Raw genomic sequence first — 24,411 nt, 5'->3', positions numbered from 1 at the left:
GAGATGTCTCTTGGGATTTTTTTTAAAAAATTTTATGTACTTTTACGTGCCCCGGTTATTATTGGAGAATAAAATACAGCCTCTCAGACTGAGAACTAATGTTCTTCTTATTTTTGATTAGTACACATAATATTGGTGTGTATTTATTTGAAGTATACTGAAAAAGGTTTGTGAGTGGGATTTAATCCCGATCTCCTGAAGCCCAGCAGTTGTTGGTAAGTGCCCAATAAATTAGTGGAAACAGTCAAAATTTGATCTTACTAGGAAAAAAGACCATTTGATTTTATACCTAATAAAATTATAAAAATGGATAAGAGATACTTGGGAGAAACTCTGTTTCTCTGCTGACATTTTTACTTTGGCCGAATTTACACACTATAATGGCCTTCATATAGTCCTTAGGGCTCCACAGCATATGATACCTGTTTGGTTTGGTCCTCTATGTGCAAGAATCATTGAATGTCATGCTGAGGAGAAAGTAAAACTATATTATATGTGTTCTCTTCAAACTTGTTTTCATAAGTGCTTGTTTAAAAACTAGAACAAAAATAACAAAAAAAAAAACCCAACATGGATGTAATACAAGGCTTTATTATCAAATATAAGCCCGTATACTCTGTTTATTTTTTCTTATAGTATGAAAGGGTTGACACTGATTTTATATTTTCTTATAAGAATTAGTAAATTCCAAATATTTTTTTTCATGGTCAAAAAGTTTGGTGTCAACATTTTATGCTCAACTGTTCAAAAATGGTTGATCGGTCTCTGCTGATGCTGGTAAAATTGCACTGGTGTCTGTCTGTCTGTCTGTCTAAATTAATATAAAAAACTGGGATCTGACTTGTGCTGTAAAGGGCAGGCAATATGGTAAGAAAATGACATCCATGTGTCCCCTGTTATGCTACAAGAATCATGTGTAATGTTATTATTATACTTTTATGTATTATACTATTTTTAGAAAATGCAAAAATGGCGCTTTGTGAAATGCTTCACAAAGCGCTGTGTTTGTGTTTCACCAGTAAACTGTCATATGAAATATATAAAACCTAACTTTCATGTAAAAACATTTTTTTAAGAGTTTTAGCCAAAATTGGCGTCACAGTGTCAAAAGGGTGTAAATCTTTCCTACACAGACAATTAAACAAACCGCCGTGCCTTTATTGTGGAAGGGAGGAAGTCGTTTCCAGCAACATAAGCAACGACGCTAACTGCCGCCATCTTGTGGCCAATGTGTGAAATGAGCCGTTTTCTTAGTGTAAAACTTTCCACAGCTGTCCCACAAACGTTGATTCGTGGTACAAAAACGATAGTTGAACAGACATGATGACAGAGTTTGATATTTTGTGTAATGTCGCTCTTTTTTTTAACGTCCTCTGAGCCGCGCAGGCGTCAGCTAAATGAAAGTGAAAGTAAAAGTGAAGCGGGTGCTGCAGACACTTAAGCTAGCTGTGCTCTGTGAAGGAGAATAATATACGGTAGGTAATCTAAATTAATCCCGATTAACTCAATTTTAAATACATTTTAATGCGTCACAGGTGTATACACAGGTAAATGTGAAACGGCAACAAACCTAAACGGCCTATTACTGAAGTTACCACCTCAATTAAGAAAGCTACAATGAGAACCAGCAGCTGCAGATATGATTTATGCTCCAGAGTTGCATTAAATAGCTGTAAGGCTTTGTTAATATAACTATAACAGGTATTAGTGTTAACGTTTTGCTCATATTTTCCATAAGTATGATGTAGACAGTTTGAAAAACAGCATCGTTTTATCCCCGGAGTCAGAAAATGTGTCTCTGTGGTACTTAGAGAAGATTAAATTAAAAATGCAGGACCTATATTTTTACTTTTTTGCATATTTTATTCATTGATTAAGGATATATTTGTTGAGAGTAACCCTAAGACTGCGAAAGTGGGTGTAAATAAACAAAAACTGAAACCAAAAAACGACACAAAGTATAATAAATAGAGAGGAAATGTGGTTATTTTTAGCCTTTTATAGTTTGGTCCAGTTTGTTATTACACCGTGTCAGGTGAGGTTTTGGTCCAGATGTTTGAGGCTTGAGGATGACCTCATGATCGTGAGCCAAATGCTTCACAAAGCGCTGTGTTTGTACTGTAATCTCTCCTCTGAAGTCATGAAAAATTAGGCTCCTGACTAGTGTTATTACAGTATAAAATTTCATATTACTTTACCTTTTTATTAATTTTAAATTTTTAGTTTCAGTTTACGCTAGTTTCACTTTGTTGTCAGATTTGATCCTTGCATTTTGGAATAGGAAAGGTTTAGTTTCAGTTCAGTTTTACTTTTTATTTTCTCTGATATTTTCTATCGATATTTATTAATTATGTTCTTATAAAACCACTTAAATGAAAGTTGGGCCACAGTAGCAAAAGGTCCTAAATTAACCAAAAGTCATTCAGGCACACACACAGTCATACATACACACATTAAACTTGCGCAAATTATGTACCAATAAAATAGAATATCTTATAACAGAATTATATGGAGAGATGTGAATTTAAACGTACACCTATCGAGATCTAGTTTCCAGCTTCTGTGTGTGTGTCAGGCTTTCCGGACTGATGCACGACCACTGATACATTTGCGGAGAATGGTTCCTTTTTTATTTAAATGTTTGTGATGATGATTAACAGATTAGATATGTCCTCATCAGCCACTTGTATCAAAGTACCAGAGGAGGCAGCTGATAACTGGCAGGTTCTGAGTACTAAAGACTGTAGAGGAGCTAGAAACACTAAATATCATGTAAACATCTCATGCACATGAGCTAGTTGCACCAAAACGTCCTGCTGCTTGTTGGAAATGTGATCACATTTACATTTTTAAATACATAAAGTTCTCGTTTTCCAAATTCTAGTTATTATTTTTATTCCACTAACTAAAATATTTTTTTTTCACTACTAGTTGCAATTTTTTAGTTTGTTTTAATTAACTGTAACAGCTTCAGTGCTGACAAATACCTTTCATACTACAATAATTAATTAAAAAATGTAAATAAGAAGATGAAACAAATTAAGCAAACACTAGAAACTAAATGAAACTAAACTAAACCAGATAGAAATTAATAAAGAAAATGTCTATTTAGTGTTTAAGTTTCTATTTTCATCTTCTTGTGGAAGGAAAAATGTTAAGGACCATTTACACAGGGACCAATTAACTCATCATGCATTGTTTTGCAGATGATGGTTGGCCACTAGTGGACAGTCCGGGCTCCATGTAGTATTTACTACCAGGTCATACGCCAGTCAGCGGTTTCCTGTGCACTCATTGTTAGTCGCTCACCTTGAAGGTAATGGCCGTTTGCTTCCTGTATGAACGTTTTTTGGTTGAAGTAGAAGCTTTTCAATCTGATTTAACTATTTTCCTGTGAAAGAGAAAAAGAAGATACTCAAATCAACCAATCAGAACGGTGAAGTTCAAAAGGATCAGCTTCCCACTATGAGCTGCTCACACCTGCAATAGTTAACTCTGAACTTTAACTCCTGTTCGCCCGATTTCCCCCCTCTGGCAGTTTCCACTGGCATTGAGATGATTGGGATTAATAGTTAAATATTTTACAAAAAGACACACGTTTGGGAAATATAATTGTTTTCCTGATAAAGTAAATCTAGATTTTAAGACATCTTTTCTGAGTGACTGTAATACTTGCTGTTGTAGGATCCGATTGAGCCTCCTGCGTTTTCACCGCCAACCGAGGGTAAAATGACGGACGTGGCAGCCTCAGGATTTTTCGTCCTTGTTTTCGATGCAGTTCTGGGTTCATCGCTGTGGACCGGGCTGCTGCTGCTCGACTGCTCCAGCTGTGGTGGACTGGAAGGCGTGTGGGCCTTTGGAGCTGTAAAATGGGTTTTCCTCCATATTTTCACCTCTGTGCTGACTGATGGAAAGCCCCAGCCTGTCCTCCGCAGGTTGGTGGCGCTCCTTTGCCTTCTTCCTCCCGTGTTTGAAAGTGGACGCTTCCTTAAAGCATCTCCATCTGAGCCTTACTCGGGCCCATCTCCCAACCTCAGCATGCTCCTCCTGGGCCCGATGGCCTCATCTCTGGCCTGTTTAATTTGGGAAAAGGGCCTCAGTGGGAATGGAAAAACAAAAACGGACAGCGTCAAACTGGATACCAGTGGGCTGCTTATGAGGACACTAAAATATTTCAAACCAGACACTCTCTACCTGATCGCAGCGTTCGGTTTCCTCATCTTAGGAGTCATCTGTAAGTATAAAACAATCCCATTTTATAGTGTGTTAGATAGAGCACATGTGTTTATTACAGTGTAAGACATATGGATCAGAAACATGCAGGCAGAAGTAGCCGTGTTAGGATCAGAGGGTGGAGGGCAAGCTTGTTAGCAAGCACCCCGTTTTTTTCTTCATAGAGGAATTTTTGTTGCGTAAAAATCCTCAACCTTGTGAATATGACAACAGCTGAAAGTAGCTTTTAATCACAAAGGTGATTAAAATGTCAAGTTTCAAAACACCAAAATGGTGATTGTGAAAATCTCACAGCAGGACTTCACTAACGAGTGAGTGGAATGATTGTGTCTACATTCATCTTTTATACTGTTTATTAGTAATGCTAATGAGGGCAGCGTGGAATATTGCAAAGTAGGGAAAAGTAGGGAGTGCAAAGTGACCACAGCAGATAAAACAGGAAATTACTTGAAACAGAGAGTCAACAATCACAAGGATTTGTAAAAAGAATTAAAGAATAAAAGCAACATTCGGAAAAAAGGCATGGATTCAAATTGCAAGACGTAATTCACTGCTTTGAATGACTAACTATGATAATATAAATTGTCAACTGACTGATTTTGGTTAAAAACCTCATAAAATATTTCTAAGAGACCGGACTTGCTGTTCTGTGTACATCAGAGTGGAAACAGAAGCTACAGAAGTTTGTTTATAGGTTAGGAGGCCTTGAATGTATCTATTGGTCTTATTCTTTCTGGAATCCAAATCCTGTTAGACCTGAAAGGTCCTGCATGTTACTTCATTCAAAGTAAACAAAACTTCTCTTTTACTCTGTTTAAGGTTTTTTTCTATTCAGCTTGAAGAGAAGGAACCTTTGAGTCTATAAATCCTCTCTAAAACACAGTATATAAGTAAAAATTAGACAGTGAGAGCAGATTTTCTCCTATCATTGTTTGCTGATAGAGTAAAACCATCGATTCCTGCTGGTGAGTCTGTGTGCTGGGATGGCAGAATTAGCCACGTTGGAATATTTGTTCCAAAGACCAGCACAGATTTGAACCATTCGTTTATGTCCACGAAAGGACAAATCAATACGAGAGACGAGTTATTTCAACATTAGCATGTTTTAAGGTCCACGTGCAGGTTTTGGCATTTTAAAAAAATAGGCTGGGCAAGATGATTTTACCATGACAGCACTTTTCGTGCCTGCAGCATGTCCTGGCACCTGCTCATCCAAGATTAGTCACTTCTGCTAAGAAACTCCTACAAAGAGGGGGCTGGCTTAAAAATGCACAGTCTGTCTTTTATATACAGTCTATCATCAGCACTCATAACATAGTCAGTAACAAATGTGATTCCCACCACACACTACATGTCCTTAAATACTCACTACGGTTTAACACTGCTTTCGAAATAAGTTTTTAATAAGTTTGTTGACTTTGTCCCTGTTTACCTTTATACCTGTCATCCATCTTTCCTCACAGGTGATACGTTTATCCCGTTGTATCAGGGGAAGGTCATTGATATGCTGAGTGGTAAAGTACTTGAAGCCGGCTTCGGTTATGCGCTCGGAGAGCTGGTTCTCATTTCTCTCGGAAGGTGATGAACCAAAACTGTTCCCATCATATCTTTGTCTCTCAGATATTCGTAGGAAGAACATTTATTTACTTGGCATCTCTCTGATTTTTGTGTCTTTCCATCTTAACAGCGCGCTCTTCTCTGGTATGAGAGGTGGTATATTTATGTGCACCTTGGCCAGACTGAACAAGAGGCTGAAGCATTTGCTGTTTCACACCCTCCTGAAGCAGGAAGTGCAGTTCTTTGATGAGAACAACCCCGGTGAGAGGAGCACGACATGTCTATTAAGATATTTAGGGACTGCATGAATTTGCAGGGTCAACAATGCCAAAGGTTCCCCTAATGAAAATATTAACGCTGATTTAACCCTCGGTAAATGGAGCACCATCTTAAAATGCAACTAGTGTCTAAAAAGCCTCATAATCTAAAACAAACATTGAAGCTGTGCAGATTTAAGCGGTTACTGAACTCTGTCCTTTTCTCTGTTTCACCATCCAGGTCGTCTTTCCTCCCGCCTGCACTCTGACGTGGACAGGATGGGCCGCACGGTAGCGCTGAATGCTAACGCCGTGGTTCGCAGCACAGTAAAAACCTTCCTCATGTTGGTAGTGATGTTACGCCTGTCCTGGGAGCTCACTGTGCTCACCTGCATAGAGATGCCACTCTTAGCTGTAGTGCAAAACAAATACAGCACCTTGTATAAGGTAGGTGTAAAAGGACAAAAAAACAGCCAGACTTTTCTTTATCTTTTTTTGTTTGCAGCAGGAAAGAATCAAGGATATTAAACTTTATTTGTTGATCCTGATTTGTTGTCTGACAGGAGCTGAAAGAGCAGATTCAGGACTGCCAAGCTCAGAATGCAGACCTGGCTTCCCAGACGGTCAGCGGGATTCAAACCGTCCGCAGCTTCAAGGCCGAGGAAAACGAAATCAAGAGATATCAGGAGGCTCTGGAGCAGATGCGCGTAGTCAAGAGACGTTCAGGAATCTACAGTTCAGTCTTTCTCCTAGTGCGGAGGGTAAGGCGACAGTCATGTTACAAGCAAGGGAACATGTTTCATTCTCAGCTCTAACTGCACATGTGCTAATATTTAAGCACCAAGAAGAAACTGTACCCTGGTTTCTTAAAGCATTTTAGTATTTCCCCAGTATTTGATATGTGCTGACCAGGGTTTTAATAGTTTTGCAATTTTCATTAGTTTTTATTTTTATTTAGTTTTGACTTCAGATTTTCAATTTTATATCAGTTTTAATTAGTTTTTACCAATTGTTTGCTAGTTTAGTTTAGTTTTTATTTGTTGAAAATCCTTAGTTTCAGTTTAGTTTTGATTAGTTTCAGTTATAGTTTTAGTTGTGTTTGCAATAATTAAGTGTAACAAAATCCCAGTTTCATCATATCAGTCATTCTGCTCATCCTTGGGTATGTTGCTATTCCAGCTACCATACTGCACCCTGGACAGGTCGCCTGTCTGTCGCAGGGCTAACACGCAGAGACAGAAAACTCACATTCCCACCTATGGGTTCTTTAAATAAGGCAGATGAACAACCATTGATACCAGGCAACTATAAAATGTATATCTTGGCCCCAATGAGACTATTAACTCTCGCAGCACCGGGTGTTCGTAATTTTGGTTCAAGTGAATTGATAAACTTTTTGAAGGTAATTGACTCACACAGTTGTGTAGATATCCCCGTCCTGTTGTCTCGGGATGCATCACGCTGCCTTGCCTGGGGTTAGCTTCTGTTTTCTGGGGATGAGGGTTGAGTGTGCTCCCTTACCTTCTCAAGGTAAGCTAGGTTAGCCTTCTTGTGTGAGCTTTTCAAGTGCACTTTAAGGTTTGTGGGATTTTTTTCCCTTTAGAAATGTCCCTCATAATTTGTCTGTTTCCACTACAAGACACTTGCTTTATCCAAAACACAGTCATATTCAAAGTAATCCCAAATTGGACTCTGGCTCCCGACTTTTCCTGACATGATTCTGCGCGTGGACGGAGCAGCAACACAGACGACTCGACTAACGTGCTGCCACCTGCTGGCATAATGAGACAGCAAGAAAAAAAAATCTGGAAACTAAACTTCATTTTCACCCTTGACTATTGTATGACACGCACACATCAATGAAAACTAAACACATTTTTGCTATAAATTCAGTTAATTTTAGTTAGTTTTGTGAACACTCATTATAGTTTTAGTTAGTTTTCCTTTTTTTGTTTTTATTTTTATTTCCGTTAACGAAAATGTTTTTTCACTTCTAGTTTTCATTATTTTGTTAGTTTTCGTTAACGATAATAACCTTGGTGCTGACATGATAATGGTTCCTGTTTTGTTTGTTTTTTAGCTCCTTCCAAGTAACTCTCCTCTCCAAACTCTTTCTTTAGCTGGTGTCTCTGGGGATAAAGATACTGATGCTGTTACAGGCCCGCACTCTCATCTCGTCCGGAAAGCTCAGCATCGGCAGTCTTGTGTCCTTCTTCTTGTATCAGAAGCCCATGTCAGTCAATTTAAAGGTAAGCCGAATCATTTTTGGTATTTATTAACATGTAGCGCCTGTTTTTGATACTCAACGGGTTATTTATGTCGCAGGAGATTTTGTACTGCTATGGTGAAACGGTGGCCACAGTTGGAGTCATTTCCAAAGTGTTCAGCTACCTGGACAGGACAGCCAAGTGTAAGGAGGAGGGAGATTTAGCTCCCGACAATCTGCAGGGAAGAATTGTTTTCCAAAACGTCACCTTCAAATATCAAGAGAAACTTGCCCTGAAGGTAACAGTTTCCTAGTGTTACAGTGATGGTTGTGTTCGTCCTACAGCGTCACTGTTGGAATGGTGTTAATCATTCATTTGTGAGAGTTGGACAGATTTATAAATGCTGCACTGACGTCTTCTCTCCAGTCAGTGTCGATGGAGCTGCAGCCAGGGAAGATGACGGCGTTGGTGGGTCCCTCCGGCGGTGGAAAGACCACCTGTGTCAGCCTCCTGAAGAGGCTGTATGAGCCCCAGGAGGGTGAGATCCTGCTGGATGGAAAGCCGCTCCACCTTTACAAACACAAATATTTCCATCAAAAGGTAGAGACGGCTCAGCCGGTTTAAATCATTGTACTAAATCAAATAATGTAGGGATGCTCCTGGTACATATGATCTCAGTACTTAATGTGTCTTTAATTGATGCAAACATGTAATCGTATGTTAGATATAGATGCAGTTGATGGTTAAAACAGTGGGTCTAATCTAACATCAACTTCAGATAACAGTCCTCAGTTACTCAAATGAATGACACAAAGAGGTCGTCAGAGGATTTCTGTAAAGGCGTTTCTTGTTTGGAAAGCTGTCGTGTCTAGTCTTGTCTTCAGCTCAAACACTCCTCAGAGTTTTGAGGCTGGAAAATTTTTGTTTGACTGGAGCTGCTGGACCAGTTCTGGGGACGAGGGTGTAAGTGTATTTGATTTACTAGTAGGTCTAGATCTTAAAATAGCACGTGGACAGTGAACCTCCTTCTTTCCACACGTACCCCAACAAAACTTTGACTCTCAGGTTTTGTTCTTGTGAGACGCGTCAGCTTATTTGCTTGAATTGTTTAAATGGTGAAACCACATTAATCCTTTCTTCGTGCAGGTAACCCTGGTTTCCCAGAATCCCGTGCTGTTCTCTGGCTCCCTGAGATACAACATTGAATACGGCCTGCAGGATTGCGGCATCGAGAAGGTGAAAGAAACTGCAAATAATGTCAACGCACACGACTTCATCTCTGAAATGGAGAACGAGTACGACACAGGTACAGAGCCATCTGTGGTATTGTGCCTCACCTCAATCACACGGGACTAGAGACCACTTGGCAACACCCTGCCAACCACTGGTTACAGTGGAAAAATGAGCATTACCTGACCAGTTCCGAGTTGTTGCTAAAGCTAATCACAAGCCTAAAGAGCAGTCAGTGAGCCCCTGGTAACCGCTGACACTGTGAACCTCAAGGAGGTTGCTTGCCTTTTCTATATGACATAATTGTCTGTTGCTCCTTTTGAAATGTGTCATTAATACACAACTTTTATTTTGAAGACAAATGTCCTCAGTTTCCAGGAATGTGGAGTAGAGCAGAAAAGTAATAACAGTAGCTTTTAAAGAGATAAAATTAACATTGAGACGAACTGAGTTCAGCTTATCGGTCCACAGCAGTCTCAGTTTATCATGTGACCCTTTGGGAAAACGAAATCCCACCCCTGAAAGACCAGCACGCTTCTGCGTATTAACTTTGCCCACAGCGGTGAAAACAATCACTGAAATTTGAAGAGTGTTATCAATGAGTACATACCTACAACATGGAGAAATTCAGATTCATGTTGTTTACTTTTGCTTGATTGCCTTTCTTTACATTACTTCTCTATCTACTCATACTGCATATTACAGTGAGATATTTCTCTTATAAGCCCCTTGTGTGTGTGTTTTTTCTTTTCATTACATCAGGAAATAAAAATATATGATAGCTACAGAGGTGATCTAACAAGGAGAAAATGCTCAAGTCAGTTAACAAAATAATCAAGTACAGAGGCACATGTGTAATATAGATCATGATGAGCTGCAGATAGGTTTATGAAGGTTAATATTAACTTTTTCTGACACATGTGAATTAAGGAAAGTCAGATTTTACAGTTGTAGCCAGGTAAACCACGAGCTATGTTTCAGTAATGATTAACTGTAAAGTTGGTATGGAAAAACCTGAAGCAGGTGCATGTTTTCCACTGTAACCTTGGTCTGTGTTGTTTGTCCTCTCAGATGTAGGAGAAGGTGGGGGTCGTCTTGCAGGAGGACAGAAGCAGTGCATCGCCGTGATCAGAGCTCTGGTTCGAGACCCGCAGGTCATCATTCTGGATGAAGCAACCAGTAAACTGGATGTCGAGGCGCAGCATTCAGTACGTATATAAAACTAAAGCTCAGAAACTTCCATACGACCCTCAGCTTTCCTCACGGTGACCAAACAAGGAAATCCTGCATGCAAGAAGCGTTAATGGGTTTTCTCTGTGTGTGGGTGTGAGTCAAGCAGCTGCTCTTATACATCTGGCGATGAGAAAGTTTGGGCAGTGGGCCAATAACACAAAAAGAAAAAGCAAACCTATCCTGATTTAGATTTGGCTGGTCTCCTGTTCCTCTCAGGCAAGTCTGGACCGCTTCCATCGTGATTTTTAATCTCTTTGATGAAGTGCACCTGAACTTGTACCTCTAGTATGTGTCAAAATGGAGATCCTTCAAAGTTATTTTGTTTTGGAAGTGGACAAAGTCACAGGGTTGCAAATCCATTAATCCACACAGATGTGAGTATGTTCCTCCCAGATGACTCAGGACAGTCTCACCCTGGTCTCGCTCATCACCCGATCCACTGCCTTCAGGTTTGGAAACTTGTCAGCTCGTTTGGTGTTTGCTCTGTAGGTGTGAGGTTTGTTAAGAAATGACAGAGCTCATAGTGCACGTGGTCAAAATAGGGGTTACAGGAAGTGATGTAAACATAAACTTGGGGCTGTGCTCAAAGCATCTCTCCTGACCTGCAGGAGAAGATGAGCGAGCCACATTTAAAATGAGACAGTTTTCTAATTTTATGGGACTGTTGCTGGAACTTGAATGAACAGAGCTCTGGCTGTGAGCGCAGAAGCCCCGCCCATCTGTTTATGAGTGGCAACCAATCAGATGAAGGGGCTAAAATTGTAACTATAAATTAGAATAGAAATAACACAGAAGCTTAAAGCAGCAACATCCCCAGTCTTGACATGGAAAACAATAGCCCAAAGATATCTCTGCACACCTGAATCAGAGGCAGGTCGAAGGGAAACCTAAAGCTTTTTGGAATTTTTAGGGTTTTATGAGTTTAGTATTATTGTAAAGTTGATTTTTTTAAGACTAACCAGTTAATCCAGAAAGTATTTAGCTGATAAACTGATAATAAACACAACCACTACCTGCAGCCAAAGAGGGGAAGAGGTCCACAAAAGAATTGTGTTTGTGAAGTGGCCTCATATTTCTGTGTTTAGGTGCTGAAGGAGATTTTTGCTCGTGGCCGGACGGTGCTGGTCGTGGCTCATCAGCTGAAGACTGTGGAGCAGGCCGATCACATCATCTTCTTGGAGAACGGCGAGGTCGTAGAGGAGGGGACGCACAGTGAGCTGATGGACAAAAAAGGGCGTTACTATCGTCTGAAGGAGGAGCTGTTCTCTCAGGACAGCCAATGACCTGCTCGTGCTTTTGTCGCACAAATACTTTCGTTTCTAGACAAAGAAGAAGTGATGTTGTTTACCTGTTTGTATCATGAGAAATGAACTGTTCATCATCAAAAACTTCAAACGGCAGAAGTGTTACTGCAATGTTTGGTCGGTCAGAGGAGCTCAAATCGTCCATCCTCATTTATTTATCTGGGAGGAAACGTTTGAAGTGGAGAGAATATTATAATCATGACCTTTAGCTACCATGAGTAACTACATTTCGAGAGTATAGTTCATATATGCAATTTATTGGCAGTATTAGAGGACAAATGTGGGGTTTTCTGCCAGTAAACAATGTAAATAAATATGAATATGACTCCACATGGCAGCAGAACGGTCATGAAATAAAGTGACTCAGATTTAGAGGTCGTCCTCTAAAACGAAGTGTTTTCTGATTCTGTCGTCTCTTTATTTGCTTTAAAATGATGGAGGGCTTCAGTGTTGGTGTGCTCTGAATGTCAAGGACTGTTTTTCTCACTGCGTTTTGTGCTCCATGTGTTAAAGCTTTGTTGTGAATCACATGTTAAACTCCTTAAAGAAGCCCTCGCTCTAACAGAAGCTCCTGTTAAGGTGAGACTTTGTCACTGACATTCGTCACTCCTCCTGTCAGAGTTCTCATCACCGGTGGTTTCCACCATGAATCATGGTGTCTTTTCCTGAAACTCAAGAAATATTATTTTTAGAGGATTTTGTTTGATGTACTTTTTTTAAACTATACTTATTAAAATTGCTTTTGAAGAAAAATTGATGGAAATTTTTGAGTCCTGATCCGTTCCAGTTTTTTACTTCGGTCGTTTCTCTTCCTTATTAAGACTTCATCATTGGAGGTCAGCTTCATTTAATGTTGAAACATCATGTATACTGAAGGGTACGGAGCCCCGCAGGGGACATGGGAGAAAAAAAATTAAGACGGACTTTTGCGAGATCTCGCAAAACAAACTCGGGATCTCGCAAAACAAACTCGGGATCTCGCAAAACTTTTGCGAGATCTCGCAAACGTTTTAGCCGCATTCTTCGGACGCTGGCTCGAAGCCGACCGGGAGGTCAAGGCACGATGTGCCGAGAAAGCGGTGTTCCTCCCGGCTGTAGTAGGTCTCGACCTACTTCGAGCTAAAACTGCGACTAAAACTTTTGCGAGATCTCGCAAACGTTTTGCGAGATCCCGAGTTAGTTTTGCGAGATCTCGCAAAAGTCCGTCTTAAATTTTTTTTTCTCCCATGTCCCTTGCGGGGCTCCGTACCCTTCTACGGAGCTATCGGGAGGTCGAGACCTACTACAGCCGGGAGGAACACCGCTTTCCCGGCACATCGTGCCTTGACCTCCCCGTCGGCTTCGAGCCAGCGTCCGAAGAATGCAGCTAAAACGTTTGCGAGATCTCGCAAAAGTTTTGCGAGATCCCGAGTTTGTTTTGCGAGATCTCGCAAAAGTTTTGCGAGATCCCGAGTTTGTTTTGCGAGATCCCGAGTTAGTTTTGCGAGATCTCGCAAAAGTTTTGCGAGATCTCGCAAAAGTCCGTTTTAATTTTTTTTCTCCCGTGTCCCCTGCGGGGCTCCGTAGAAGGGTAACTTAGAGCAGTAGTTCCCAAACTTTTTTCGCTGGGCCCCCCTTTGTTTTACAGAAAAATGTTCGCGCCCCCCCTCGCGCGCGCGCACACACGCACTAACACATCCTCCAACCACACACACACATATTTTTCTCAATTGCGGTTTATTTCACACCTCAAACATTTGGTAAACAATTAAGCAAATACAAGTAATCTGCACTAAATTACAGGTAGTAAGAAAATAAACTACTAACTCTTTTACACTACGTCCACACTTTTGAAAACGCAGCTGTTTCGTCCACACGTGAACGCCGTTTGGAATCACCGAAAACTGAGATTTTTTAAAACTCATTTTTTGTGTGTATGTGTGGACGAGGAATACAGATTCGTACAGTTCGTCAGGCAACGTCAAAGGTATGTGCCTTTTTTCACGTCACGCCGTGCGCACGTTATTGCTTACATGAGAGGAATTGCAGAATGGCAGATAGTCAGATTAACAGTATTTTGTCTCTATCTTCAGGTTTTACACGCTTACATATACACGCAGTTACTGTCCCTCCATTTACAAAGTCAGAGGCGTCACGGTGTAATTATTTTACATGTAGTTGTTTTTTTCCTGTGTAATAATATTCAACATTTTTTTTTAAAAATGCCTCTCTGTGCAAAATGGGTTTAAAGACATAAACAGCTGTGGGATACTGTTTGTCCGTGATTTGAACCGGGGAACAAATCGTGGCAGGATCAGCCTGATATTATTTGTATCCCACTGTAACTTTACTGTGTAAAGAGCTAACATCTCCAAAATTTCAGGAGTAGTTAGTCATTACAAGAAGTGTTGGTGAACTAAAAATCAAGAATGTGGGATCCTGTTTGTCCGTGATTTGCTCCCGACGCAGGGAAAACCAATTTTGCAGGGGAGACCTACCTCGGCACTTGTGCAGGTGAAGCCAAAGGAAGATATGCTTTACCATATTTTCTAGTCTTTGGCTTAGAATAAAGTTGGTTTGGAAGCATATTCAGCGATGCTTCATCTCCTACTTTGCGTTTGTCTATGCGCCCCGTGCTAGCAGTGTCCAAGCGTTGTTTTGTTTTTTCCCTTTTCATGCCGCGCCCCCCCTGCAATGGCTCTGCGCCCCCCCTAGGGGGCGGGCCCCACACTTTGGGAAGGTCTGACTTAGAGAATGTGTTTTTATGTAAAGCAAAAACTGGATTTTGTTCCTTATGAGCTCCACAGTGCAGGGGAGACAACTGTTATGGCAGGAGTCCACTTAAATGTTAATATCTCCTCCTGCTGCTGTCTCCTTTTCTATCCATGGACGATCACTGACAAGGTGATTTTTGCCTGCAAACTTTTACTGGAAGATGGAAAGAAAACAAAGCTGTAGAGACCAAATAAGTGGAATAAGATACCAAAAAATGATTAAGACCCTGTTACAGTATGACACTATCAATATTCGGATTGATCCACCCACTTCTGCAGGGATTCAACGTCCGAGTGAGAGAGTGTAAGAGGGTTGAGCCTTATCGGAAGAAGGGTTAACAGCCTGTCGCTCAGTTCTGTGCTGGAGACGAACGAACTCTCAGCTCAAGCTTTGTGTCCCGGACGCGGCCAGCTGCACACAATGATCCCCATCGCCTTCTGCACTCCAACTATGCGCAATTGCGCTTTTTTCCGAGGTTTAAAGCTTTTTCAGAGGACATGGACACGCCAGCCTGGACTAACTGCATCCACTCGGTGAGTGAGCCGTGGGAGGTAAAATAAGAGAAAGCGCCTTCGCTTCAAAGCAAAGCTCCTGGGCGGGGGTCTTGGAATTGGAAGTGAGTAAACGCCCCTAAAAATAGCATCAACCGCAGAAAAACTAATGCGCTCGGTGGTATGTTAAATAACCACCAAGAAACATCCGTTTGTATCGACTTAAAAGTTGTTTTTCCGTCTGCAGAACTCACCCCCAGGATTAGTGGTCTCGGGTCTAGCGTTGAGCAGGCTCAAGCTCGGCTATTTTGTGCGCAGATTTTGCAGCTAAAACTGTTAACAATCAGAAGCAAATCAGAAAACTTCACGAATCCCTGAGGAAATTCTGTGGTCACAGTCCAGGATTTTGGAAACGGCGATAATACAACCCATAGCAAAGTGTGCATTATTGCAGTGTGTGTTGTTGTTGCTTTAGATGGAGAAGTTGTGTGGAGAGATCAACAGGCAGGAATGTTTTCCTGTGGTTAGGTGGTGCAGCAGGTCATGGAGATCAAAGAAACTGAAGAAAATCTGTTTTCACAATCACGGATATCAACATTATTTCCATTGTGTAAAGATGCAGATCACCGTGTCCACCTCTTTCATCGATGTGATACTTTGAACAGACACAGTAAACATTGATTTAATCAGTGTGCAGAAAGTTCTTTTCTTTATCTGAGCAGGATGGAACAGAACGATTGATTTACCGAGGTCTGTTCCATGTGCTCCCACAGTTTTGAAAGTCCTCTAGCCTTCATTGGCTAAGGAGGAGGATCAGGCAGACCACCTGGGAACCTCCAGCCCGTGGAAACCTGATGGTGTTTAGTATTTCTTCCTCTTTTTGGAATTTTCACCCATGCTCAGCAGCCCTGAACCTTCCTGCACCTCATCTCTGCATACAGTCAGAAAGTATGTAATGCAGTAGATTCATAAAAATCAAGTTAAAGGCAGTTTTTAAATAAAACAAAACCAAACCTGCATTGTTGTGATTATAATAATAATAACAATAATACATTTTAGTTAAAAATAGCGCCTTTCAGAGAACCCAAGGACACTGTACAACAAATACACAATATAAACAATTCTAAGAGTAACAGATAAAAGTTAAAAGGATGTACCTTGTACTGTCCGGCTCTGCTTAACTTGTACAGTTAGCTGTTATGTTACATCCAGAATTGATTAAATCCATGAAAAACATGATGTAAAACTAGCAGATCTCTAACTTTTTGGGTTGTGACACATTCAGCTTTGTTATTTGAGGCCACATTTCAGTCAGTCTTTCACCAGTTTTACCCTTTCCCTCCGAACTCTTCAAATGGTTTAACAAATAAGATTTTCCATGTGAAATTGTTTAATATTTAACATAAACCAGAAGTGAGAAATACAATATATAGATATAAGGGGGGAGCAAAACAAAATTCCCATCTTATTGTCTTACTCGCCACACTAACCGCATGCTTTGGCACTCATTTAGTTTGGTTTTAATTCTTCTGCCTGAGCTTGTTCCATCTCTGCTTGCCAGTAAATTTTGTCTTTTGGTATCGTGCCTTCATTTAAGCAAACACCGTGTGCAAAGGCAGCCAGGGAGGACAAAGGTCTAGAGCAGGGATGGGGAATCCAATGATTCATTCATTACCAGGCCTCTGGAGAACTTCAAGACATGTTAAGGAAGTCATTTAGCCATTTAAATCAGCTGTGTTGGATAAAGGACACATCTAAAACCTGCAGGACACCGGCCTTTGAGGCCTGGAGTTCCCCCACCCCTGATCTACAGTCTGAATCAAATCGGTACAAAAAAGGGGGGAAATCTCTCAAGTTTCCTAAAGCTGACAAAAACAGCTGCTCTACAGCTCTCCAGGATGTGAGGCCCCCGAAAAGTTCTCTGTGTGTCAGCTAGTTTGCAGTAATCTAGTGCCAGTAAATCAGAAACAGAAAAGATGAAGGTTCATGTTGTTGAGGCGTTTAAAACACGGCTGTAAGATTTCAGGCAGTTTGTCTTTTACACACATTTTACAAGTGTTATAAATCCTGCTGTGGTTCCTCGGTCGATCATTAATAGTTTCACAAAGAACATGCACTGTAATGAACCGCTGATCTGTACCATACGTCATCCTTGCGGGGGTTGTCGGTGTCACTACCCGATCCGTACCGGAAACCCGATCGGTACCCCGCATGCGCAAATCTTACGTCACTTCCTCTCTTTGCCAACATTGCGACAGTCAATATATTTGAATGATACGGTTAGCGCCCAGTTAGCTCCTAGCATTTCTCAACAGCTCTGCCTCCTTTTCGACTGCCCGGGACATTTAAACAATGGATAATCCGTATACAAACAAAGTAATGCTTTTCTCCTCAACAGAGAGCCTTCCCCGATTGAACAACAGCGCCGTAAAATAAGACAAATGGCGCCTAATTACAGACTTAATAATATTGATTTAGCAATGTGTCACGTGAAGATTCATCAGCCAGATTAAGTGTTTACTGACAATTGACAGTGATAGTGGACATCATCAACACTATTCCAGTCAATCCTCTCCTCACAGACAAGCATAAACACACTCGACTATCACTAAATCAAATTTAACACACGTTTGTAATGACGCCAATTCATTTTACAATGGGGTTCATTCGCTCGGTCAGCAGGTGGCAGTATCCTCGTACACTGGGGAGTAAACTGCCATTAAACGAACAGAAGAAGAAGAAAACATCTGCACATGCGCGGTACGGATCGGGTAGACCCGATTTGTACGGTCCGACTTTGCACATGCGCAGTAAGGATCGGGGAGTCCCGATCCGTAACTATCTTTTTATTTTTCGTTTTTGTCTACATTGTACTGAAATGCTTCATTATTGCAAACATTTTAAGATATACTTATTATTCTTAACATCTTAACCGACACTCTGACCCATAACTATCGTAAAACGCTACGACCGGAAGTAGACACCTTTCGCGCATGCGGGGTACCGATCGGGTTTCCGGTACGGATCGGGTAGCGACAGTCGGAACTATATGCGCAGTCGCACTAGGACAGATGTGCTCAGAGGCACGCCCCGTAACGTGTATGGAGCGGTCTGTCGCGACAGGAATAAGTTGTACAAAGTCCATTTAAGTTACGATAATACTTTGATAAGTATGATAAGTGTGTTTCTAATGTAAGATATGTTGCTGGGTTTGTATTGTGAGCTATCTGGAAACCTTTCATTCTTTACTTACGTTACTTACATCCATGTGCTATTTTTTTTAGCTTAGACATGTGTGTCATGCAAGCTAGCAGCACCCCATGAGAAACGGGCCGAAGTGTTTAAGTGTTTACCGGAGTTCGCACCCTTGGCAAGCGGACTGAGGTATGTGATGAGAGGTGATCTGTTGTTATATTTTATTTAACCGAACTGTGTAACCCCTTTTGTTTTATTTATTCTGTGACTTATGGAAGAAATATAGTATCATCAGAATTCAAGTATTTTTAGACATTGAATTTATAACACTGAATTTTTATTCTCAAAAAATTCACCTGCAAAAAGTTCACCTGCAAGAAATTCGCCTGCAAGAAATTCGCCTGCAAAAATTCAACTGCAAAAATTCAACTGCAAAAGTGATGAACTTTTGACCCAAGCCAGAGCAATCAGCACTAGATCGAGTCAAGCGGCTCTCAGCCAATTAAATTATGCTGTTTGATCACATGACACCGTTAGCCAGCAGTGTGTCTCCTAAAAGAGAGCTGTTTAAAGGTGAGTGATTAAGTTTTTCTCCTAAATAGAGATCATTACAGAACGCCTAGTCCTACTTAAAATCCCATTCATTTTTATTTTATTTTATCATCTACTCGAACTAAGGAAAACGTTTGACTAACTCAAAGACAATTTCCACGCCTCCCCTGCCTGTCTGCAGAGGCAGTTTTGAATTTAGGAGCAGCAAGATGGAAGCGGCAAACCCTGGCGGTCCTCCGGTAAGTATATTGTTTTTTATCTTCAAGTTTGTCTTTTGAAACGTTAATTTTATTTAAATCCGTTGCTCACGTATAAAGTACACAGACGGGGTCTTTGCTCAACTCGTCTGAGGCGTGTCTCACTAAGCACTACATGCTAGCTTCCTGCTAACCGAGCTACCTTTTACATGCTGTGCTTTAGAAAATAGGATACTCGTTAAAAAAAATACTCCGCAGATATTGATAGATAGACGAACACTGCAAATATAATGTTGGAAACGAGAACGGCCATAGAGTGAATGGCTGCCATGGTTGCAGAACGGCCTGATTTAATGACAAGAATGGGGAAGAGTGAGGTGAAGTGAACCAAAGCCACAAAACACGGTCAGACAAGGCGGCAAAAGGGCAGTGATCTGTCCGTCAGTATGAAGTTGGTGTGTGCTTTGGTGAACAAAAACTCTATGGCAGCCATTCACTCTATGGCCGTTCTCGTTTCCAACATTATATTTGCAGTGTTCGTCTATCTATCAATATCTGCGGAGTATTTTTTTTTAACGAGTATCCTATTTTCTAAAGCACAGCATGTAAAGGGTAGCTCGGTTAGCAGGAAGCTAGCATGTAGTGCTTAGTGAGACACGCCTCAGACGAGTTGAGCAAAGACCCCGTCTGTGTACTTTATACGTGAGCAACGGATTTAAATAAAATTAACGTTTCAAAAGACAAACTTGAAGATAAAAAACAATATACTTACCGGAGAACCGCCAGGGTTTGCCGCTTCCATCTTGCTGCTCCTAAATTCAAAACTGCCTCTGCAGACAGGCAGGGGAGGCGTGGAAATTGTCTTTGAGTTAGTCAAACGTTTTCCTTAGTTTGAGTAGATAATAAAATAAAATAAAATAAAATAAAAATAAACGGGATTTTAAGTAGGACTAGGCGTTCTGTAATGATCTCTATTTAGGAGAAAAACTTAATCACTCACCTTTAAACAGCTCTCTTTTAGGAGACACACTGCTGGCTAACGGTGTCATGTGATCAAACAGCATAATTTAATTGGCTGAGAGCCGCTTGACTCGATCTAGTGCTGATTGCTCTGGCTTGGGTCAAAAGTTCATCACTTTTGCAGTTGAATTTTTGCAGGCAAATTTTTTGCAGGTGAATTTTTTGCAGGTGAATTTTGGAGGATAAAAATTCAGTGTTATAAATTCAATGTCTAAAAATACTTGAATTCTGATGATACTATATTTCTTCCATAGTGACTGTATATCTCAGGATTACTTGTTTGAACTTACCTGAATTAACTTAAGCTCATTGTTGTTATTGCTCATTGTTATAGTTCAAAAGGACTGTACGATTATCAGTTTTTTCTTATTTTATAGTTTTCACGGTGCTCAATGTCCAGAGAATGAGTCTTATGTGGTGAGGAAATAAATGGCTGCACCCGTTAGAGACTCTTCTGTCGTTCTTGATGCCAAGGGCTGCTACATGCACCTTTATTTGTATAAAATCAGGCAATGAATTACTTTGCATGTTTGATTTCAGTCTTGTGTTAATCCTAAAAGTGTTTTGTTTTTTGGGGGAGAATACTGGAGCTCTGGGCCCCAGACCAGTGTGGATTTGTTTGTTGACCTTTAGTCTTTTTAGTTTTTGTCCCCTTCTCTGTCTCTGTACACTTTTGTTTTTTTTTAATTTTTAATTGGTTGAACTGGGATTTAATAACCCCCGAGGTTAACTAACATGTAATCAGCATGCAGGGCTCTGTGGGGACTGGTGAGACACATAAACTGTTACTTAGTTTTCAGATCACTGACTGAACTCATTTTGTGACTCTGGTAAAGATGGTAATAAGCAGAAGGTAATAAGGAGAGATCTGCTAACCAGTGGCAAGCAACAGACGAATAACCGACCAGAATTTCACTCAACACAGCAAAAACTTCTTGGACACTCGGTGTGGCACAAGAAATCTTATTCTTTGTCATTTAAATACTCGAAAGGGACCATCGGCTCATACATGGTCAGGAAGTCGAGCTCAGTGACATCTCTTTAAACCTGTTGAGTGTATGGTTTTTACAAGGGAGGAGGGGGGGGGGGGCATCCATGGAGGCCATAATGGCTCTTGTAGTGTGCTTAAAACGTGTATTTCTTTTTTTTCTTTCTTTTTTTTTTTCGCCTGTTCCATTTGGTTCTTTTGTCATCAGAATTATTGTCTAAAGGCAAAGAAAGATGTCCAACGGATTTACTTCACCCGTAAATGGGCCTCCATACCTTGGAGGGCTTGAGATGTCCCTAGAGAGGTGACGTCTGATACCCGACCTGACATATAGACACAAACAAACAGGGGCACGCACAGATACAAACAGCCATTCCCACCCTCATGCTCTCAAATGCAATTACTCAGCACAAAACGTGTGTTTCTGCTGTAAAGTTGTACATTTTAACACTGGGTCTCTGTTGGGACCAGAGGAGTTGCGGCTTCAAGTATTTCAGCATTGGTTTCATTTTTCAGCCCTGCAGGTTTCTGCTTGTTCCAGACTAAAAGCTGTACACAGACTCGTGAACTTCCTGCTGTAGTTTGTCCCTATGTTACATATTTCCCTGTCTATCCCTTTTCCCCCCCTTTTTTTTTTGCTGCCTAGCCTGACCTGTCTCCCCAATGTAAGTTTTTATATTGTATGTATTGTCTGTATGGTCGACTAGGTCTGTCATTTCAGCTGCAGGCACCTGACAAATAAAGCTTATCCTTATCCTTAGTTGTAGGTTTCAAGTGTTTCTAAGCGTCCGAGCTAATAATGTCAGATGAGAACTAAGAAGATTAAATGTCTAACTCATTTCATGGGTCAGTTGGCTTTTGGTTTTTATTAATGCATGTAGATAATAATCAAGGAAAAATCCAGAAGAAGAAATAATAAATCTGATGATGGAGACCAATTAGTCTTAGAGGTCATCCAGGTCTTTGTCTTTAACTTTGGTGTGCAACTTTGCCAAAACAATGTCGGACTCTGTAGTTTTCTCTGGTCCCCTCCCCAATCAGACCAGGAGTGACATGTTTAGCCGCATGTTCTCCTTAAATTGCTGGCTGTCTGAGTGGTGTCCCAGAAATGATGTGGGCTTCATAGATAATTGGCAAACCTTCTGGAGGAAACCTGGTCTTGTTAGGAGAGATGGCATCCATCCCACTTTGGATGGAGCAGCTCTCATTTCTAGAAATATCGACAAATTTATTAAACCCCTCAAAACATGACTATCCAGAGTTGGGACCAGGAAGCAGAGTTGCAGTCTTACACGCCTCTCTGCAGCTTCTCTCCTCCTGCTACCCCCCCAAAAACCCATCTCCATAGAGACTGTGTCTGCTTCCAAAAAGACAAAAAACAAACTAAAAACCAGCAACAAACAACTTAAACATTTACAAAGAAAGAACAATACAGTATCCACATCTGAACCAAAGAGTAAAACAGTGAAATGTGGATTATTAAATATTAGGTCTCTCTCCTCCAAGTCTCTGTTAGTACATGACTTAATAATTGATCAACAAATTGATTTACTCTGCCTTACAGAAACCTGGTTGCAGCAGGATGATTATGTTAGTTTAAATGAATCAACACCCCCGAGTCATTCTAACTACCAGAAATCTCGAAGCACAGGTCGAGGGGGCGGTGTGGTAGCAATTTTTCACACCAGTCTATTAATTAATGAAAGACCAAGACAGACTTTTAATTCATTTGAAAGCCTGATGCTTAACATTGTCCACCCCAGCTGTGAAACTCAGAAACCAGTCTTACTTGTTATCATCTATCGTCCACCTGGGCCTTACACAGAGTTTCTGTCTGATTTCTCAGATTTTATATCTAATTTAGTTCTGAGCTCAGATAAAATAATTATTGTGGGTGATTTTAACATCCACATTGATGCTAAAAATGACAGCCTCAACGTGGCATTTAATCTGTTGTTAGACTCAATTGGTTTCTCTCAAAATGTAAAAGAACCCACCCACCACTTTAATCACACTCTAGATCTTGTTTTAACATATGGCATAGAAACTGAACATTTAACAGTGTTTCCTGAAAACCCTCTCCTGTCTGATCATTTCTTGATAACATTTACATTTACAATAATTGATTACGCAGCAGTGGAGAGTGGACTTTATCAAAGTAGATGTCTTTCTGAAAGCGCTGTAACTAAGTTTAAGAATATAATCCAGCCACTGTTATCATCGTCAATGCCCTGTACCAACACAGAGCAGAGCAGCTATCTGAACGCTACCCCAACAGAGGTCAATTATCTTGTTAATAATTTCACCTCCTCACTACGTACGACTCTGGATACTGTAGCTCCAGTGAAAACTAAGGTCTCTAATCAGAAGTACCTGACCCCGTGGTATAATTCTCAAACACGTACCCTAAAGCAGATGACTCGTAATCTGGAGAGGAAATGGCGTGTCACAAATTTAGAGGATCATCATTTAGCCTGGAGAAATAGTTTGTTGCTTTATAAGAAAGCCCTCCGCAAAGCCAGAACAGCTTACTACTCATCACTGATTGAAGAAAATAAGAATAACCCCAGGTTTCTCTTCAGCACTGTAGCCAGGCTGACAAAAAGTCAGAGCTCTTTTGAGCCAACCATCCCTTTAACGTTAACTAGTGATGACTTCATGAACTTCTTCACAAATAAAATTTTTATCATTAGAGAAAAAATTACCAATAATCATCCCACAGATGTAATATTATCTACAGCTACTCTTAGTACCATTGATGTTAAGTTAGGCTCTTTTTCTCCAATCGATCTTTCTGAGTTAACTTCAATAATTACTTCCTCCAAACCATCAACGTGTCTTTTAGACCCCATTCCTACAAAACTGCTCAAAGAAGTCCTGCCATTGATTAATTCTTCGATCTTATATATGATCAACCTATCTCTAATAATCGGCTATGTACCACAGGCCTTCAAGGTGGCTGCAGTTAAACCTTTACTCAAAAAGCCATCTCTAGACCCAGCAGTCTTAGCTAATTATAGGCCAATCTCCAACCTTCCTTTCATATCAAAAATCCTTGAAAGAGTAGTTGTCAAACAGCTAACAGATCATCTGCAGAGGAATGGTTTATTTGAAGAGTTTCAGTCAGGTTTCAGAGTTCATCACAGCACAGAAACAGCTTTAGTGAAGGTTACAAATGATCTTCTTATGGCCT

The 24,411-nt window shown here is 40.6% G+C and overlaps 2 protein-coding genes across 3 annotated transcripts in view; both read left to right on the top strand.

The window, feature by feature from the left end:
* Positions 1-1,194: 1,194 nt before the first annotated feature.
* On the top strand, positions 1,195-12,763 carry tap2t (transporter associated with antigen processing, subunit type t, teleost specific). 2 transcript variants are annotated; one of them, XM_035908741.2, is made up of 13 exons: positions 1,195-1,475; positions 3,207-3,316; positions 3,685-4,234; positions 5,697-5,811; positions 5,921-6,051; positions 6,289-6,494; positions 6,611-6,808; positions 8,168-8,296; positions 8,373-8,552; positions 8,681-8,854; positions 9,401-9,560; positions 10,556-10,692; positions 11,803-12,763. In XM_035908741.2, exons 3-13 carry the CDS (start codon positions 3,730-3,732, stop codon positions 11,998-12,000), a joined length of 2,133 nt encoding a protein of 710 aa, XP_035764634.2. In that variant the 5' UTR covers positions 1,195-1,475; positions 3,207-3,316; positions 3,685-3,729; the 3' UTR covers positions 12,001-12,763. The 2 variants fall into 2 exon arrangements, with proteins under 2 accessions (XP_035764634.2, XP_035764635.2); XM_035908742.2 differs by lacking the exon at positions 3,207-3,316.
* A 2,028-nt stretch (positions 12,764-14,791) lies between these two features.
* The window catches only part of acsf2 (acyl-CoA synthetase family member 2), a 37,450-nt gene continuing 27,830 nt past the window's right edge, over positions 14,792-24,411 (top strand). The window contains exon 1 of the mRNA XM_087844890.1: positions 14,792-15,308. Within this exon, the coding sequence (XP_087701016.1) occupies positions 15,196-15,308 (113 nt within the window). The 5' untranslated portion in view covers positions 14,792-15,195. The remainder of the gene's footprint in view (positions 15,309-24,411) is intronic.

The sequence above is a fragment of the Neolamprologus brichardi genome, chromosome 8 (genome assembly GCF_056152115.1).
Source record: "Neolamprologus brichardi isolate AB-2024 chromosome 8, ASM5615211v1, whole genome shotgun sequence".
Taxonomy (NCBI): Eukaryota; Metazoa; Chordata; class Actinopteri; order Cichliformes; family Cichlidae; genus Neolamprologus; species Neolamprologus brichardi.
The sequence above is the reverse complement of the archived record's forward strand: the minus strand, read 5'-3'. Positions and strand labels throughout refer to the sequence as shown.

Coding starts and splice junctions, on each gene's coding strand:
- tap2t (XM_035908742.2), top strand. CDS start 3,730: ATGACGGACGTGGCAGCCTCAGGATTTTTCGTCCTTGTTTTCGATGCA. Junction 5,812..5,920: donor GTTCTCATTTCTCTCGGAAG/GTGATGAACCAA, acceptor CCATCTTAACAG/CGCGCTCTTCTCTGGTATGA. Junction 10,693..11,802: donor ATGTCGAGGCGCAGCATTCA/GTACGTATATAA, acceptor TTCTGTGTTTAG/GTGCTGAAGGAGATTTTTGC.